Source organism: Neoarius graeffei, chromosome 11 (assembly GCF_027579695.1).
Source record: "Neoarius graeffei isolate fNeoGra1 chromosome 11, fNeoGra1.pri, whole genome shotgun sequence".
NCBI classification, from domain to species: Eukaryota; Metazoa; Chordata; class Actinopteri; order Siluriformes; family Ariidae; genus Neoarius; species Neoarius graeffei.
Window position 1 is genome coordinate 2,809,104 of NC_083579.1, and position 18,164 is coordinate 2,827,267.

Genomic DNA, 18,164 nt, shown 5'->3' on the forward strand with positions numbered 1-18,164 from the left:
GTGTAAGTCGGATGAATGCGACCTGGCAGTTCAGACTGAAGTCGCATATGAAAAGAGCGGATAGGAATCGGAATTAGGACCACATATCCAAACGGCCTGGGTCGGATTTGAAAAAATCGGATCTGTGTCGTTCATATTGTCAATAAAAGATCGGATACAGGTCACATATGGGCGAAAAGATTGGATTTGAGTCACTTCAGCCTGCAGTGTGAACGTAGCCTTAGAGAACACTTCAGAAAACTGTGGTCATTAAACAGTTTGTTGCTGCATCTACCATGCAAAGTGAAAGCCGAATATCAACAACGTGTAGAAACGCTGCCACATTCTCTTGGCTCGAGTTCATCTGAGATGGACTGACACAAAGTGAAAAAGTGTGCTGTGGTCTGACGAGTCCGCATTTCGAACCATTTTTGAAAATCATGGACATGTTGGTTGTCCAGGTTGGTGGAGAAGTCCTGCCTCAAGTGGAGGAGTTTAAGTATCTCGGGATCTTGTTCACGAGTGAGGGAAGGATGGAGCGTGAGACTGACAGGCGGATCGGTGCAGCCTCCGCAGTGATGCGGTCGCTTTACCGGTCCGTTGTGGTGAAGAAGGAGCTGAGCCAAAGGCGAAGCTCTCGATTTACCGGTTGATCTACGTTCTGACTCTCACCTATGGTCATGAGCTTTGGGTAATGACTGAAAGAACAAGATCGCGGATACAAGCGGCCGAAATGAGTTTCCTTCGCAGGGTGGCTGGGCGCTCCCTTAGAGATAGGGTGAGAAGCACAGCCACTCGGGAGGAGCTCGGAGTAGAGCCACTGCTCCTCCACATCGAGAGGAATCAGCTGAGGTGGCTCGGGCATCTCTTTCGGATGCCTCCTGGATGCCTCCCTGGGGAGGTGTTCCAGGTGTGTCCCCTCGGGAGGAGGCCCCGGGGAAGACCCAGGACACGCTGGAGGGACTATGTCTCTTGGCTGGCCTGGGAACGCCTCAGTGTTCTTCCCGAGGAGCTGGCCGAGGTGTCTGGGGAAAGGGAAGTTTGGGCTTCCATGCTCAGACTGCTGCCTCCGCGACCCGGCCCCAGATAAGCGGAAGAAGACGAGACGAGACAAGGGGACATTGTGTCATCCAGGCTAAAGAGGAAAAGGACCATCCCGATTGTTACCAGCACAAAGTTCAAAACCCAGCATCTGTAATGATATGGGGGTGTGTTGCCATTCAGATGACATCTTTTTCAGGTACTTCCCTACTTTTACCAGCAAGACAATGCCACGCCACATTCTGTACATGTTACAACAGTGTGGCTTTGTCTTAAGAGTGTGGGTGCTAAACTGGCCTGCCTCCCACTGAAAATGTGTGGCGCATTATGAAGCACAAAATACAACAGCAGAGACCCTGGAATTTTTGAACAATTAAAGTCACATATCAAGCAAGAAAGTGTAATAATTTCACTTTCAAAACTTCAGCAATTAGTGTCCTCAGTTCCTAAATACTTACTGATTGTTGGTAAAAGAAAAAGTGGTATAACACAGTGGTAAACATGCCTCTGTCCCAACTTTTTTTTTTTTAAACGTGTTGCAGGAATCAAATTAAAAATGAGCATATTTACAAAAAAACATACAATTTCTCAGATTCAACATTTTGATAACATTTTGTTGTCTTTGAACTATTTTCAAGGAAATATTGGGTTTACGTGATTTTTCAAATCATTGCATTCTGTTTTTATTTATATTTTCCACAGCATCTCAACTTTTTTTGGAAACAGGGTTGTAGTTTTACCAGCACTCACACACACTCTCAATCTCTCTCTCGCGCTCTCTAGTTTTACCAGCAGCACTCCTTCTACCTGATGCTACTGTCAGCAGGAATTGCCACATCTATTACAACTACACTATTCTGCTTCTTGTCTACCACCACTGTGTCTGGTTGGTTAGCCAGCACCTACTTGTCAGTCTGGATATTGAAGTCCCACAGGATCTTAGCTCTGTTGTTCTCAACCACTTTTGGTGATATGTCCCATTGAGACTGGGGTACTTCTTGTCCATACTCGGCACAGATGTTCCCATACACTGTACCAGGTTATGCCTTCTGTGTACACTGTCCCAGCTAGCATCTTACACTCGGCTACAATTTATTCGGGATCAAAGTAGCTCATATGTTTAAAGTCTTTAATTTTCTGTAAAGTTGCTTTGTGACAATGTCTATTAAAAGAGCTATACAAATAAACTTGATGACATGCGCTGGACTGTCTCAAGGGCATCTTTGCACAGTCTGCACCTTGGGTCCTGTCTACTGTGGTAGACACCTGCCTCTACGGACCGAGTGCTTAGGGCCTGTTCTTGTGCTGCCATGATCAGAACCTCTGTGCTGTCCTCCAAGCCAGCCTTCTCTAGCCACTGGTAGGGCTTACTGATGTCAGCCACTTCCTCTATTTGCTGCTGGTGTATCCCATGGAGGGGCTTGGTCTTCCATGATTTTTCCTTTTCATACTCATCACCCTCTGTCTTCTGCTGCCTGAAGCACTCCCTTACTCATTCATCCTGAGGGGGCCATCTTTCTAATGTATTCATGGATGCTCCTTGTTTCACCCTGGATCATGTTTCTGACACTCACTAATCCTCCCCCTCCCTGTTTCCATGGTTCGTAGAGTTTCAGGGTGCTGGACTTTTGGTGGAACCCTCCATGCATTGTGAGGACTTTTCATGTCTTGACATCAGCTGCATCTATCTCCTCTTGTGGCCAGCTTACTATTCCAGCTGGTTATCTGATGACTGGTAGGGCATGCATGTTGATGGCTTGGATGTCATTCCTACCATTGAGCTGGCTTCTCAGAACCTGTCTTACCCTCTGGAGGTATCTGATCATGGCTAACCTCCTTTCTTCCTCATTATGGCACTCATTGGCCTGTGGGATACCCAGGTACTTGTAGCTGTCCTGTATGTCTGCTATCCTGCCTTTTGGTAACTCCACCCCATCAAGCCTGATCATCTTCCCTCTCCTTGCCACCCTGCAGACACACTTATCCAAACTGAATGACATCCTGATGTCCTCACTGTAGATCCTGGTGAGATGGATCAATGAGTCGATATCTTGTTCACTCCTAGCATACAGCTTGATGTCATCCGTGTATAGGAGGTGGCTGATGATCACTCCACTCCTGAATCTGTATCCACATACTCTTTGTGATGATCTGGCTGGAGGGGTTCAGGCCTAAGCAGAACAGCAGTGGGGACAGTGGTATATGCCTCACTTGATAGTGACTTGTGTGATGGCCTTGGACACCAGTGTTTTCCACAGCCACACAGAGTTCTCGATGAAGGTTATCCGTGTACTGTTCGCCTTGTATAGTGCCAAGCACTCCAGTATCCATGTGTGGGGCACCGAGTTGTAGCCTTTCTTGTAGTCAATTCAGGCGGTGCTCAGGTTGGTCTCTAGTCTTACAGTCTTGGATGATTGCTCTATCGACCAGTAGCTGGTGCTTTGACCTTCTGGTGTTTCCAATGCCCTTCTGAGCTCTGCTCATGTATTGACTCGTGCCCACTCAACTTAGCTGTTATGATGCCTGACAGTAGCTTCCATGTTGTGGAAAGGCAGGTTATTGGCCGGTAGTTTGAATGTATTGTACCCTTATTGGGATCCTTCATGACCAGGACTGTCCTGCCCGGTGTTAGCCAGTTGGAGTGGGTGCCTGTCGTTTGTAGCTCACTCATTTGTGCTGCCAGGTGATCATGGAGTGCTGTTAGTTTCTTCAGCCAGTAGGTGTGGATCACGTCAGATCCTGGTGCTGTCCAGCTCTTCATGCCTGAGACTCATTGTTAGATGTCTGCCTTTGTGATTGTAACTGGTTCTTGTTCTGGGATGTTGCTGTGGTCTGCTCTTAGGTCCACCAGCCACTTGGCATTGGTGTTGTGCGATGCCTCTTTCTCCCATATGGCCTTCCAGTATTTCTCAGTCTCAGCTCTGGGTTTGTCTGTTCTTGTGCTGTTATTTTCTTGCAGCTGGGAGTACACCCAAGCTGGGTCTTTGGAGAACAGGCCATTTATTCCCTTGATCTCTGCTTCTTGGGTGTATCTTTTCAGCCTAGTAGCCAGAGCTGTGAGTCTTTGTTTGGCAGTCTCTAAAGCCTCACTTAGGACATCTTGTTATATATTTTTTTACCACCCAGGACCTGTTCCTCATGATGCCCTTCTGCACCTCTGTTACCTGACTAATATCCTTCCAGGCTTCATTGATCTTGGCTTCCAACCATCTCCTCCATGGGTGGGTGGGGGGGGTTTCTGTGCATGTTGCATTGTTGATCTTATACCGAGGTATCTCTAGGATTACCGTTGTTGTGGCATGTTGTGAGCTCATTGGTTTTCATGATGGTGGTAGTGGTGATAGTGAGTAGAGCTATGTTAACATCTGAAAGCATCTCTTCTGATGGGACTTTGTCAGTGAGCCTGGGGAGTTGCAGCTGTGTTGCAGTTGTGTCTAGTCTAGCCACAGTTTTCATCCTCAGGTCAGTGGATGCAGTTTTCATGACACCACCACCACCATTAGTTTGTTGGTCTTGTACTAACATATGCATCATTTTGGAATTCAAAATATAAAGATCATAAACATAAGTTTACTGTGGAGTAAATGAACAGTATGAGTGTTCTAGCAAGGTTAAATTATTTACTGAATGAACGAACATGTGCTGTTGTAAGGAGTAGTTTCTCCAATAGGTATGCTATTTTAGTGTCATTTTTGATACATAATTTTGCTTCTTTAGTTTTCCCATGAGGCTAATGTTGCTAACAAGTAAGAAAAATGTATAACCTCCAGTTTAGCACTGTGCAAACTTCATGAGTAAGGCATTTAACATTTTATAGCATGCCATGGGAAAAACATTTCTGATTGGCTGGCAGGTGTGCATTAATTCCTTATACTGAGAAGCCTCTAAAGTAGTTCTGGTAAAATATTTTACCAGTTGTTACTTTTCATATCATGGACCAAAGTTATAGAACAGAGTATGAATAAGTTTGACCACACACAAAAAATTTAAAGGCGACTGTGCAAGGAAGTGACCTTAAGCATTTATATAAAAACAAGCTGTGAGATCATGGAAATTAAACAAAAACTAGATTTGTTGATGGATTGTACAAAATGCAAACCAGCATTGTTTAGCTTGGTTAAGTATTTGAGTGGATTTGGTTTGTTCACTATAATGCTTTTTGCCTGTATAGGTAAACTGCTGTAAGAAGGTTTACAAAGTATTACACTGGTAGTACATATCAATAGTAAAATCAATATTTCACATTTTTCTTTGTGTTAGTATCAGTACTTTGCTTTGCCAGTGTTGTGATCAGCGTACATTATTAATGATTTGTTCTACACTGATTTAGTTGAACAAGACAAGGCCAAAATATTTTTTTTTTTGCTTAATAAACTATGCATTAAGGGGGGAAACTTTTTTTTTTTAAACCATGCAGACATTGAATAAATTGGTGACTGACCTCATCAACGTTCTCAAAGGCATTGATGACATCATAGGGGAGGCAAGACAGCAGGTCAATCACGAACCATGTCTTCAGGTAGTTCATGCGGATCAGCTTGGGGTCAGAGATGACCTCACCAGCCGGCCCCACAAATGTGGTGTGGAAGTTCAGGACGATGTCCACCAGGAAGATGACGTCCACTACGCTGTCCACCACCAGCCATGCCACGTTGTTCTGCTTGGTCTTAAACGAGACATTGTAGGGGACCATGATGGCTGTGTAGAAGGTGAGGATAAGGATTACCCAGTCCCATGTGGTCTTGAAGGCGCAGTAATGTAAGATGATGTGCGGTGGAGTCTTTGGCGTCTCCTGTTTATACTGAGGCAGGATGTCCGAGCCGAGTTGCAGCACCTGGACAGGTGGTCAAGGAAAGAAAGGACTCTTCACATAGATGGCATAGTACAGTTACTCACATTTACATTTATAGCATTTAGTGGGCATTGTTATCCAAAGTGACTATAAGAAAAAACACAGGAGATGATTATCAACTTCAGGAAACAACCCCCATATTGCTCTAAAGGACCCATTTGCTGAGATAGTGGAGTCATTCAAATACCTTAGTACTGTCATCTCAATATCAAATGGGATGGAATCATCATCTGCATCATTAAAAAAGGTTCAGCAAAGGCTGTTATTTCTAGGAGAACTCAAAACATTAATTCTCCCCCAGGCAGTATTGGTTCAGTTCAACACATCTCTCACTATCTTGATATCTTCCATAATTATCTGTTTTGTTTTTTCCTACTTCTACTCAAGCCAAGAGAAAACTGCAGTACATCATTCACTCTTCAGAAAAGATAACTGTGTGTAGCCTGCTGTCCAACATTGAACTACATAAGTCCAGATTACAGAATCATTTGTAGAATATAATTGCAGACTTTTCCCATCCTGGCCGTTGTCAATTTGAGGGATCACTCTGAGTAAAACACTTCAGAGCACCCAAAACCAAGACAGCAAGACAGTCAAATAGTTTATTCCCACGTGGAATATCTCTCTTAAACAAGCTTGAAACTCATTCATTATGTAAACCTGTGTACCTCCAATTATGCATACGACTGTCTATTTTGCACCTTCTTACCTTGTGTTTACTGTGTGATTTGTAGTTTGCATTACTTATACTGTGTCCTCATTGTTGCACTATTTGCATTATATGCACTGTTATATGTTGTCCAATTATGTACACCAAGTCTGTCAAATCAAATTTCCCAGAGCTATGTAACAGCCTTCCAATTATTATTTTTTGGACTCAGACACAGTCTCAGACTTTAAGTCGAGGCTGAAAACACATTTGTTTAGTCAAGCTTGACTTTCAGGGATGATGGGTCCAGGTGAACTATGCTAGACACTCAAATGGAGTATGGTGTGGAGCAGGTATAATAAATGCCTGAAGGTGGGTGAGTGCTGGTTTGATTCTGGCTTTGTGTGATTTGTTTTAAATATGATGTGGCAGCTGCAGAAATCCAGTGGACTAAATGCAACAATGGAATGGTGTGGGAGGAAGTTGAAAACAAGTTCAGCACCTGCAGTCTGGATCAGTTGCAAGGGCCAGATGGTGTACAGAGGCATGTAAGCCAGAGGCAGAGCAAGTTGCAGTAGTTCAGTCTTGAGATGGCAAAGGACTAAACAAGCACTTGAGTAGTGTCTGTGAACAGGAAAGGTCAGATCCTCCTGATGTTGTGAAGGAGAAACCTAAATGACTGGGTCCAGTAAGGTGAAAAAGGAATATGGTTGTCCAGAAGTACCTCCTAGATTGCATGCACTGTAAGATGGTGTGATCTGAATGTTGTCCAGGCAGATCATAAGATCTTGGCATGTTGATGCATCTCTAGGGATGTACAGCTGCTCACTCTTGCTAGGAGTTAGTTTCTATGAGTTGAGTGTCATCAGCTTAACAGTGGTATGAAAACCCAGGTGAGTACATGACTTCAATAAGAGAATGAGTATAGAGTATATGACCTCACTGAGAGAGAGCATGTATAGAGGAAATGACCTCACTGAAAGGGGTGGGTATAGAGTAAATGACCTCATCGAGATCGAATATAGACGTAGAACAAAAGAGAACCCAGCACTGAGACTTGTGGGACACCAGGGAAGAATCGGTCTAGAGCAAATGTGGTTCCCCTCCAGGTCACCTGATATGACCCTCTAGGTATAAAGCAAACCACTGCCAATTTGTTCCATGCCTTTCAAGACTCAGGAGGATGGACTCTCAGAAGAGTCTTGAGTGAACATGTCAACATGTCCTGTGTTGAAAGTCACCAAGAGGATGAGGACCAATGACAGCTGGTCTGATCTAGTGGCATGAAGTTTCTCAGTAATAGCCATGAGGGCAGTTTCTGTGGAGTGTGCTGCATTGAAGACAGACTGGTTAGGATCTTGGAAGCAGATATGGGTAAGATAGAGAGACAACTCAACTTTTGAAAGAAAAAAAAGAAGTGATACAGGTAGTTACTAATGTCTGAGGTATCTAGTTTGGGCTTTTTCAAAATGGGAGTAACTCTTGCAGTCTTGATGGCAATCAGTACCTGATCAGATGTTATGGAGTCACCTGTAATGATGAAGGTGAGGCAGTTTTGTGAGTTGGTCTGGAGTGTCGTGGATGGGACTGGATCCTGTGGGCAGGTGGTGAGATTGCTAGAGTAGATAATATGCACAATCATCTAGGTGGCAAAAGTAATCAGTGAGGGGGAAGCCATGGCCTAATGGTTTGGAGCAGCTTTGGGACCAAAAGGTTGCTGGTTTGATTCCCTGGATCAGGCTGCTTCTCAGGATGCTCTGGGTATGTTGTAAATTGTTCTATATAAGAGCATCTGCTAAATACCTGTAATGTAATGTATTTAGCAGTCAAGGATGAAGGAGAAGGTGGAGAGTTAAGAAGTGAAGAAATATTTTCTCATTATTGTTGCTCTGCACAATGTATCCCCCCCGCCCCCTTTCCACCACCTAAGCATATATGATTTGGAACAAGTAAAACTCAAAGACAATGGTATCAACAGGGATGCCACTAGTGCCAACAAGTCTAATCTTTCTTGTTACTAAACTGTATTCCTGAAACATCCTCAAAATAAGAATCTCAGCCAGATTCACAGACAGACGGATGGACAAACAGATGCACAAAAAAAATCTAATCTTTTTCCTTATACAGTGAATGTTAGTTATCCTTTAACCTTCAACAGCATCACCACCACCCAAATCACATCTGCTCAGTGGAGTTCTTGGAGTGGTCTCTTTACCTTGTGTTCATGATTTGTGCAGAGAAACAGATGAACTACAGTCAATATCTACACACTTACAAAGTGATATGCCATACCTGGTAACTGAACCTGATAAACTTGAGTTAGATTTGTACCTCAGTCAGACGGGAATGTTTATGAACATTTTCTCCTTTGTGAACAGTGGGCTGGAGCTGCTGCAGGACGCCTCGACTGCTGGTCAGGGCTCTGGTCAGGCGTGCAAATTTACCCCAACCTACAAACACATACACACACACACACACACACACACACACACACACACACATATATATAGAATACCTGTTAATACACTCGCATATGCATAATGTAGAACATTGTGTAGGATTCAAGTCCATCAGAAATGTCTCACTATTATCAGTCCACTGAGGTTGTGTCCAGAACCACATCTGTCACCATCAGAGGTGAGAAGTAATAATAAATGACTTTCAGAAGGTTAATAACCAGTTTATCTCACACTGGGCCTTCAAATTTCATATAGGTTTTACACTGGATGCCCTTCCTAACACAACCCTCCCAATCTATCCAGGCTTGGGATGGGTACTGAGTATGCACTGGCTTGTACAAACCCAGTGGCTTGGTATTTTACCTAATCTTAATCTGCATGTCTTTGAACTGCGGGGGAAACCCACACAGACATGGGGAGAACATGCAAACTCCACACAGAAAGGCCCCCACTGGCCATGAGGCTCAAACCTGGAACCTTCTTGCTGCAAGGCAACAGTGCTAACCTTGCCACCACCATGCCACCCGTATGCCTTACATTTTCAAATCAGGCACATTACTTTAGTTTCAATGCTTTTTTATTTTGCCTTCCCAACATCGAGAAAGACTTCAACCTAAATGAATGGGACAATAACATAGAAAAGACGATCCCTTGGTGTGTCCATCCGTGCATATCATGCATGACAGATGTAACAAGATGAAAACAATGTTGATTTGAATTTGAAATAGTTTAAAAGTCTTCATATTCTATATTAAATTAAATTAATATTACATGAACCCAGCCACTGGAGTTGCACAAGCCAGTGCATGCTTAGGGCCAGCCCCAAGCCTAGATAGTTTGGGGAGGGTTGCGTCAGGAAGGGCATCCGGTGTAAAACCTACACCAAATCAAATATGCAGATCATAAATCCGGGACAGAATAAGATGGAAATGGATGATCCACTGTGGTGATCCCTAATGGGAGCACCCAAAAGAATAAGACTATCAGGTTCAGTTAGCTTTCAACAGAAACAGCTGGTAGAAATGTCCTTCATAGGGCTACTTTATACTTTGAGTAGATTTCAGAGCCTGCATGTTTTCACTTTCACTTGACCTAAAGAAGTTGAATGAGTACTTCTACTTTTACCACAGTTGTCATCAGCTGTCCATTGCTAGCAATGATGCCTGCTTCATTAGGATGTGCAGAAACGCAGATCAGCTGCAAATCCCACACCAGAGTGACCGAGTCGACCACAGTGGTGGCATGAATGGCCTGGCCGAGCCGCCACAGAACGTCTGACCGTGTGAGCTCTCGCATACTATTCTTCTCGTCTAATGAAGCGCCTTGCACAGTAAGGTAAGACAAATGATGTCATGCCCCCATCGTGTTGTCTCTCTGGACCTCCAGACCTGATGCCAAGTGGTGCACAAAAGTGCCACAGACCTGACGGGTATGGAAGTTGCCCCGCAATGACAACTGACTTGCTGAGTGATGCAATCCGTTGGCCATTTGAGTGACTCTTCCGCATGCCATCTGGTGGTGTGCCATTGACCCTGCTGGGTTCATCTGCCACATTGCACCAAAAAGCGCCCTGCTGCCAGCACCTTATTGGTGATGTACTATTTAACCCATAACTAGAACCCAGGCAGGTGCTACCACTCCGGGTCAGAGTGGACCTGGGAGCAATGGTGATTAAGGGGTAACTCCACTTTCCCCAATACTCAAGTCTTCCCAGACCTGAGACTCACCACTGGTTCCAGTTTAAAGTCATACCCAGGACAACTTTTACCACAGTATATTTTTACACAAGTATCTGTACTTCTTCTTGAGTAAAGGATGTGTGTAGTTTTGACCTCTGGTCACTAGATATCACTATACACACACTGCTGGGCTTAAAAAAACAGCAGTGCATTTTGGGTATTGTGTCCCCACCTTTAGATACTAAGCTTGCCACAGGGTATCATGAGTAAAGTGGATATTAATCACTGACTACAAAGAGGGAAAATGGTGCACTACAATACATATCATGCGCGATCAGAAAGTTCCGGAATTGTTTCTGTTGCTAGCGAACAGAGTGCGGAACAGTCAGTATGCCTCATGACATCGCACTGTCAACATCGGGACCCGTGTTAACGTTCGCATTTGCAATTTGCGCAATGCGCTTCAAGGGGGCAGGAGGTCACTGGAGGCACAGATGCCACTCAAAACTCCTCACCCGGCTCATTACTTCATTGCTGTAGGCTTGCTGAAGAATTTCAAAGGTCTCTATTGCCGATTACAAACGCCTGCACTCTGCACAAGCTGCAAAAGCGTACATGAACATTAGCATGACATCATGCAACATACTGACTCATGAGAGTTACTGCTCTGTTGGTTCGCAACAGGAACAGTCCTGGAAGTTTTTGATCGGGCCTCGTACAGTACATAATCATGACACACGGAGGTTTTATGGTCACACCCACCTTTATAGGACTCGTCTTCAATTGGCTGTTTGAAGGCTGTGATGTCATTAAATGTGCAAAGGAAAAGCACTACTTTCTCCTGTTCGTTCCGTATGGGAGCAATTTTCACAAAGAACCACACTGGTGTTCCTAACACACACACACACACACACACACACACACACACACACACACACACACACAGATTACAGCAGTGCAGGTTCATACAACAATGTCTACATTTAAATCCAACTCGAACATTAATCCGAGCAACGATGACAAAATGTTTTGGCTAATTACAGTTTCCTTATGGTGCATGACTTTATTATTATTATTATTATTATTATTATTATTATTATTAATAAAAGTTTATTCCATGTACCATGAAAGTTGTTTTTCTATAAAAGTGAACATGCTTTCAATTCTCAGACTCATGCGTATTCATGATGGAGTTCAGGGTTAAGACTGCTGTGTTTCTGCTCCTACCGTAATACTCACTGTGTGTGTGTGTGTGTGTGTTGGTACTCACTATTCTTCTTGTACATTAGGATCTCGAATGAATTCATCTCATAGTTCTCAAATGTCAGTCGCACTTTCTCCATCGTTTCTCTGTCTGTGAGCTCGCCATACATAAAACTGGCAATAAAACAACAACAAACGTGGATTTACTGAAAATCCTGATTATATTATATACAGTAGAGTAATAGAAATATACACTGTCAAGTGTTTTGCTCCTTTGCTGTGCTTATCCCACACTTGAAGGGTAATACCAATGCTGAACATTAAAACTGGAATTCACTCAAACCAGGCCTTTGTTCCATCTTTTTCCTTTTATTTTTTCCTTTGCAGGTGAAAAATCTTAAAAGACAAACACCATCCATTTACCAATTTGCACAGTTTTTTTCTTTTTATAAAAGCAGTTACACAAAAAATGATCATCAGAAGCTTAACATTAAATACATGTATGTGAAAATAGATAGAATTTACTTTAACTTAAGACAGGATTTTGAATGAATTGTTTCAATGTAAATGCATCAAAATATTAAAATACATTTTAACCACAAGGGCCATAATGAATTAAGCAAGTTACTAAACCCAATAAATGAGTTACCGAGTAACAAGCCAACCTACATATTTACAAACCATATCCACCATGAACATTTTAGCAATGAAATACTTTCAGTTCGTTTTAAACATGCACTGTATGCAAGTAGAAAAAGATACATGCTTGTAAACCATGTCTTCACTGGCACCCAAGGATTCAGCGCAATAATATCCGCGCATCAAGCCACATCTAAACTGGGCCATTTCAAACATGAGACCAAGCAAGTTGCCACACCTTTTACCGGACCAAACAAAGCAAGTTGCAATAACCCTTACCAGCCAACAATTACACAAAGCACCATGTGAATATTTAAACCTTAAGACGCGACAAACACAAACATTTTCCCCGCATCTCACTGCCCCGTCAGCGCAACAATTTCCTCGCATTCACAACAAAATAAAAATAAATGCGAGCTTACCGGCCGTCTGTTCAGATCTTGACAACTTCTACACAGCTTCACAAAATGCTCGGCAAGTGATCGAGTTTGTATTTGGCGCTGCAGCAGCTTATTTTTTGCTGTTCAGTCCTCGCACCCGACCAGGAAGTCAGCGTGTCGCTTTGTTCTCCTTGATTGCGCGCAGGTGAGTAATTAACGCGCTTGCATACCGGCTGACATAAAGGGCGTTCGCCGCGACATACACTCACTGGCCACTTTATTAGGTTCACCTGTTCATCTGCTTGTTAACGCAAATATCTAATCAGCCAATCACATGGCAGCAACTCAGTGCAGTTAGGTACGTAGACATGGTCAAGACGACCTGCTGAAGTTCACACCAAACATCAGAACGGGGAAGGAAGGTGACTTAAGTGACTTTGAACGTGGCATGGGTGTTGGTGTCAGACAGGCTGGTCTGAGTATTTCAGAACCTGCTGATCTACTGGGATTTTCACACGCAACCATCTGTAGGGTTTACAGAGAATTAGCTGGAAAAGAGAAATTATCCAGTGAGCGTCAGTTCTCTGAGCGAAAATGGCTTGTTGATGCCAGAGGTTAGGGGAGAATGGCCAGACTGGTTTGAGATGATAGAAAGGCAACAGTAACTCAAATAACCACTCGGTACCAGGTATTACAATCATCTCTGAACACACAACACGTCAAACCTTGAAGCAGATGGGCTACAGCAGCAGAAGACCACACCAGATGCCACTCCTGTCAGCTCAGAACAGGAAACTGAGGCTACAATTCACACGGGCTCACCAAAATTGGACAATAGAAGATTGGAAAAACATTGCCTGGTCTGATGAGTCTTGATTTCTTCTGCGACGTTCAGATGGTAGGGTCAGAATTTGGCATCAACAACATGAAAGCATGGATCCATCCTGCCTTTTATCAACAGTTCAGGCTGGTGGTGGTGGTGATGTAATGGTGTGTGGGATATTTTCTTGGCACACTTTGGCACCATGTCCATCTCTCTATGACCACAGGATAACGTGCCATGTCTCAAAGCTCAAATAATCTCTAACTGGTTTCTTGAACATGATGACGAGTTCACTGCCTCAACAGTCACCAGATCTCAATCTAATGGAACACCTTTGGGATGTGGTGGAACGGGAGGTTCACATCGTGGATGTCTCATCTCATCTCATCTCATCTCATTATCTGTAGCCGCTTTATCCTGTTCTACAGGGTCGCAGGCGAGCTGGATCCTATCCCAGCTGACTACGAGCGAAAGGCGGGGTTCACCCTGGACAAGTCGCCAGGTCATCACAGGGCTGACACATAGACACAGACAACCATTCACACTCACATTCACACCTACGCTCAATTTAGAGTCACCAGTTAACCTAACCTGCATGTCTTTGGACTGTGGGGGAAACCGGAGCACCCGGAGGAAACCCACGCGGACACGGGGAGAACATGCAAACTCCGCACAGAAAGGCCCTCGCCGGCCACGGGGCTCAAACCCGGACCTTCTTGCTGTGAGGCGACAGCGCTAACCACTACACCACTGTGCCGCCCCCATCATGGATGTGTAGCCGATAAATCTGCAGCAACTGTATGATGCTATTTTGTCAATATGGACCAAAATTTCTGAAGAACATTTCTGGCACCTTGCTGAAACCATGCCATGAAGAATTAAGGCAGAAAAGGCAAAATGGGGGTCCAACCCGGTACTAGCGAGGTGTACCTAATAAAGTGGCCTGTGTGTGTATGCAATTTAATCATGAATCAACACACTGGTCAAACTTTTTAGCACTGCAAAATGTCTTTCATATGGGCAAATTTATCTTTTTTTTATTATGAGATTATTATAAATCAACTATAAAGTTCTTCAGCCTGTTTTTGATGCTTTAATTCACTTCAAGCTTTCAATTTTCTTTTTTATACTGGCAGATAATTTTGCTTCTTTTTGGAAATAAAAGTGTAAAATTAGATATATTTTCTTCCATTAGAGCAATACTTTAAGATTTGAGGTGTAAATGAGTACAAATGCTTTGAAAAAGGTTTAAAAATCTTATCGTTGGTTTATTGTCACTTTCCAGATGAGGATGAGTTCCTTTTAGAGTCCGGTTCCTCTGAAGGTTTTCCCTATAATAGTCATATTATGATTGTAAAGTGTGATGATTTTGCTTTTGCTCTTTCACCATCATGATTGAATCATATGGCAATAATTCTGGTCGCTGTGTTCTGTCTCTCACACACACACTGTGTGGTTTTGGAACTCTTAATTATATTTCCCCTTTTTTTTTTTGTTTAAATTGAATCTGTACACACACACACACACACACACACACACACACACACACACACTTAAGGTGCACTGTATGCTAATGGCTATGATTGTGCAATAAAAAGATTAATAAAGGAGTAGGAATGTTTTTTTTTCTGTTCTGAGGTGTCTTTAAAACTGTAATGAGTTTGAGGGTCTTTTTGAGAAATAGTTTTATTTTTACAAGTTCTTTATTTTTACCTCCATGTCTTTATTCCTCTCTCTGGGGTTGGTAGGTCTGATTGTGTGTCACTTTTAAATAATATGTTCTTGAATAATAAGATGAAGTGAGTAAACAGTTGTGGTGGAGATTTGGGGAGACGGTGATTACGTTGTGTTACCTGCAGGTGCTGCTCTTCTGCATGACCTCAGCACGGTGATATCCAGACAGTTTGCAGAATCCATCGTTACTATAGACGATGGGCCAGTCCACGATCTGAGCATTCCCCAGGACAAAATTTGTATCTGTGGATATAAATATTGGAACGAGAACCAAAGGACCAGGTACACATGTTAACCATTGATGACGTTCTCTCAATTTCAATCTTTTCCTGAAGGTGGAACAAATGGTAAAAATTATTTATGTGCATCTTTTAAAACTAATGTCACAGAGACGATGTCCAGTTCATTTTGAGCTGAGACGAATATTATGATGGAAAATCTTTGGTTTTTGGGTTTTTTTTGGCCTCCAGTCTTTTTAATATTATTGATATTATCACTGAAGTAAGTTAAAATATGAATAAGATTTTAAAATACAAATCACAACTTGTTGAAATAAATCCAATTCTGTTAATCTAAAACCAAACCATGTGCTACCTCCTTACACTTCAGGTTCCTTTCCTTATTATACATACAGTATGTTATTATAAGAGTCGTTCTCATCCAGCAATTCTAACCAACAGTCCTGTGCAAAAGTCTTAGGTACGTAAAAATGCTGTCGACCAAAAATGGCTTAAAAAATAATGAAATGAAATGTTTCAACATTAAAAAATACTATAAACAGTAATCAGTACGCCATAATAAATGAAGCAAAGTCAGTATTTGGTGTGAGACGATGCTTTGCTTTAAAAAAAAATTAAAAATCCGTCTGAGGTCCAGTGAGGTCAGTTTTATGCGGAAATGATCTGTAGGTTTTCCTGAGCATCTTCCAGAACCAGCCGCAGTTCTTCTGGACACTTTGACTGTCACACTCACTTCTTCATTTTACACCAAAACCCAGCAGCTTTCATTATGGTTTCTTTTTTCATCTAAAAAGTGCTCTCTTATGGAATATACTGCTCAGATACAAACTTTTTTTTTCTGCAACATTTAATTTTGTGCTGGAAAAAAACCCAAATGTTTAGACTCTAAAATGTTTTTGTAATGTTTTGACTCGATAATGTAGAAGTAATAAAAATAGAACTCAATAACAAAGTTTGTATGAAAAAAAAGGGGGGGCTAAGACTTTTGCACAGTACTGTAGATCATGTCAACATTTTAATATATTCAATCAAAAACATCCAAGTGGAGGATTTTTGAAAACAAGAATGTCTGTAACAAGATACGCTCTGCTCTGGTGTAAACGGGATGGTCGTCACAGACAGTAGACATGTTTTCTAAACTAAAACTACAAAGCCACACACACACACACACACACACACACCACTATGGAGGGAAAAACAAAAAAAGGAACCGTTCCATGCCAACGTTTGTTATTTTACAACGATTCATTCGTCCACTGTAAGGAGACGTGCAGTATATAAAGACTCCTGTTGTGATCTATCAGATATTACTGATGAGTGAAACTCTGTAAATTAACAGAAATTGGTATAGAACATCAGATCACTGAACGCAGAGGTGGAAAAGAGATTACAGAGGAAGTGTGTTTCTTCATGTGGTCTGTACCTGTCTGTCTACGTGATAAAGTCCAAACTGAAAAGTTAAACAGAAAAGAGGGGTTAAAGCATCACACTGTGGATTTTTGAAAATACACTCTGCACAGTACACTTCGAATGAAATACGATGTTTATAGGGTGAGCGAAAAGTCTACGAGAGTGAGTAAGAATGGAATGGAGGATTTGATAGATCATCTTTCAGCTTCAACAGAGACTTCTGCAGCTACAGCGGTATGCAAAAGTTTGGGCACCCCTGGTCAAAATTGCTGTTACTGTGAACAGTTAAGCAAGTTGAAGATGAAATGATCTCCAAAAGGCATAAAGTTAAAGATGACTCATTCCCTTTATATTTTAAGCAAATTTTTTTTTTTTTTTTTATCTTTTACATTTTCAAAATGACAAAAAAGGAAAAGGGCCCGAAGCAAAAGTTTGGGCACCCTGCATGGTTAGTACCTAGTAACCCCCCCTTTGGCAAGTATCACAGCTTGTAAACACTTTTTGTAGCCGGCTAATAATCTTTCAGTTCTGACCTGGGGGATTTTCACACATTCGTCCTTGCAAAAGGCTTCCAGTTCTACAAGTTTCTTGGGCTGTCTTGCACGCCCTGCTCTTTTGAGATCTATCCACAGATTTTCAATGATGTTTAGGTCAGGGGACTGTGAGGGCCCGGGCAAAACCTTCAGCTTGGGCCTCTTGAGGGATTCCATTGTAGATTTTGAGGTGTGTTTTGGATCATCGTCTTATTGTAGGACCCGCCCTCTTTTTAATTTCAACTTTTTTACAGATGGTGTGATGTTTGCTTCCAGAGTTTGCTGGTATTTATTCGAATCCATGCTTCCCTCGACCAGTGAAATGTGCCCTGTGCCACTGGCTGCAACACAACCCCAAAGCATGATCAATCCACACCCATGCTTCAGAGTTGGAGAGGTGTTCTTTTCCTGGAATTTGGCACCCTTTTTTCTCCAAACATACTTTTGCACATTGTGGCCAAAAAGTTCTATTTTGATTTCATCAGTCCACAGGACTTGTTTCCAAAATGCATCAGGCTTATTTAGATGTTCATTTGCAAACTTC

At 42.5% G+C, this 18,164-nt stretch overlaps 1 protein-coding gene across 1 annotated transcript in view; it reads right to left on the reverse strand.

Annotated features, from left to right (window-relative positions):
• Positions 1-18,164, reverse strand: part of kcnh1a (potassium voltage-gated channel, subfamily H (eag-related), member 1a) — an 80,753-nt gene that overhangs the window by 55,093 nt on the left and 7,496 nt on the right. The window contains exons 2-6 of the mRNA XM_060933267.1: positions 15,558-15,681; positions 11,930-12,036; positions 11,422-11,550; positions 8,853-8,971; positions 5,462-5,854 (exon numbers count right to left, since the gene is read on the reverse strand). Of these exons, the coding sequence (XP_060789250.1) occupies positions 5,462-5,854; positions 8,853-8,971; positions 11,422-11,550; positions 11,930-12,036; positions 15,558-15,681 (872 nt within the window). The remainder of the gene's footprint in view (positions 1-5,461; positions 5,855-8,852; positions 8,972-11,421; positions 11,551-11,929; positions 12,037-15,557; positions 15,682-18,164) is intronic.